Source organism: Pteropus alecto, unplaced genomic scaffold (genome assembly GCF_000325575.1).
Source record: "Pteropus alecto unplaced genomic scaffold, ASM32557v1 scaffold920, whole genome shotgun sequence".
Classification (NCBI taxonomy): Eukaryota; Metazoa; Chordata; class Mammalia; order Chiroptera; family Pteropodidae; genus Pteropus; species Pteropus alecto.
In genome coordinates, this window is record NW_006429596.1 from 264421 (window position 1) to 265472 (window position 1052).

The 1052-nt window shown below is 69.4% G+C and overlaps 1 protein-coding gene across 1 annotated transcript in view; it reads left to right on the top strand.

The window, feature by feature from the left end:
- The first annotated feature begins 6 nt into the window (after window positions 1-6).
- The window catches only part of ERF (ETS2 repressor factor), a 6791-nt gene continuing 5745 nt past the window's right edge, over window positions 7-1052 (top strand). The window contains exon 1 of the mRNA XM_006903861.2: window positions 7-46. Coding sequence (XP_006903923.1) covers window positions 25-46 — 22 coding nt within the window. The 5' untranslated portion in view covers window positions 7-24. The remainder of the gene's footprint in view (window positions 47-1052) is intronic.

Genomic DNA, 1052 nt, shown 5'->3' on the forward strand with positions numbered 1-1052 from the left:
GCGCCTCGCCCCGGGCCCCCCAGCATGAAGACCCCGGCGGACACAGGTGGGGGCGGGGGCAGCACGTGTGGGGGAGACTTGTTGCCCCGGGAAACAAGGCGGAGAAACTTTGGGGGGGCTGAAGGGTTCTGGAGAAGCCCGAGTGATCCCCAGTTACGGGGGACCCCCAAGTACTCGGGACCTGTTGCTTCTCACAGCGCGAACGGGGGGTACTGCATGGGACCCCCAATTTCTGGCTGCGGGCTGAGTGGTGTGGGTGCTGCGAGTCCTGGTCCTCTCCTTGCCAGGATCCGGAGAGCTGGGCTCTCCCCCACTCCTGGGATCACGGAGGTGGCGGAGTCCCTCGCCGCCGTTCTGTCACGTTGCACTCTGGGGGCCGGGACGTGTGCGGGGCTTGGAGGGGGGGGCCTGTCCACGGTGCCCGCTATCCCCGGTTCTGTGCGGCGAGGTCCGGCCCGTGACCTTCACCGCGGCGCGTGCTCTGCACCGGCTTAGAGAGGGATACGGGATGGCCTCTAGGAGGAGGGCGTGAGTGGGGAGCCCGGGACTCGGGGTCCGGGCAGCGCCGCCCCTCCCCCGCCCGTCTCCGCCGGCTCTTCGCTCCCCCGCCCGCGCGGAGTCGCAAAGTTCCAAAGCGCAGCCCGAACGTTCGAAAAAGGAACTTTTTGTTTCCGACCTTAGAACGCGCGGCTTTAAGGTGGCTCCGGGGAGACCTGGGTACCCTCCTCTCGCGCCGCCGGGGGCTGGGGGTTGAGGAGGGTGAGGAAGGTGGGGGGGACGCGGAGGTTTCTCCCCGCCCCCCTTCCTCACCCTGCTCTTCTCTTTCAACCCGCCGTCTTTTCCCTCCGCCCCACTCTTCCCCGCCAACTTGCTCCTCCTTAAGGGGCCAAGGTTCCCCTCCTCCGCTCGGTCGGCGGGCTGGGGGCAGCGGGATTAACCCCCCTCCCACTCGGACTTTCCCCCCTCCCCTCCTCCGTCGCCCCCGGGCTCGGGCGGGCTGGACTTTGCGCCTGGGCGCGTTGGGGGGAGGGGTCCCAGCCGCCCCCTGCCCG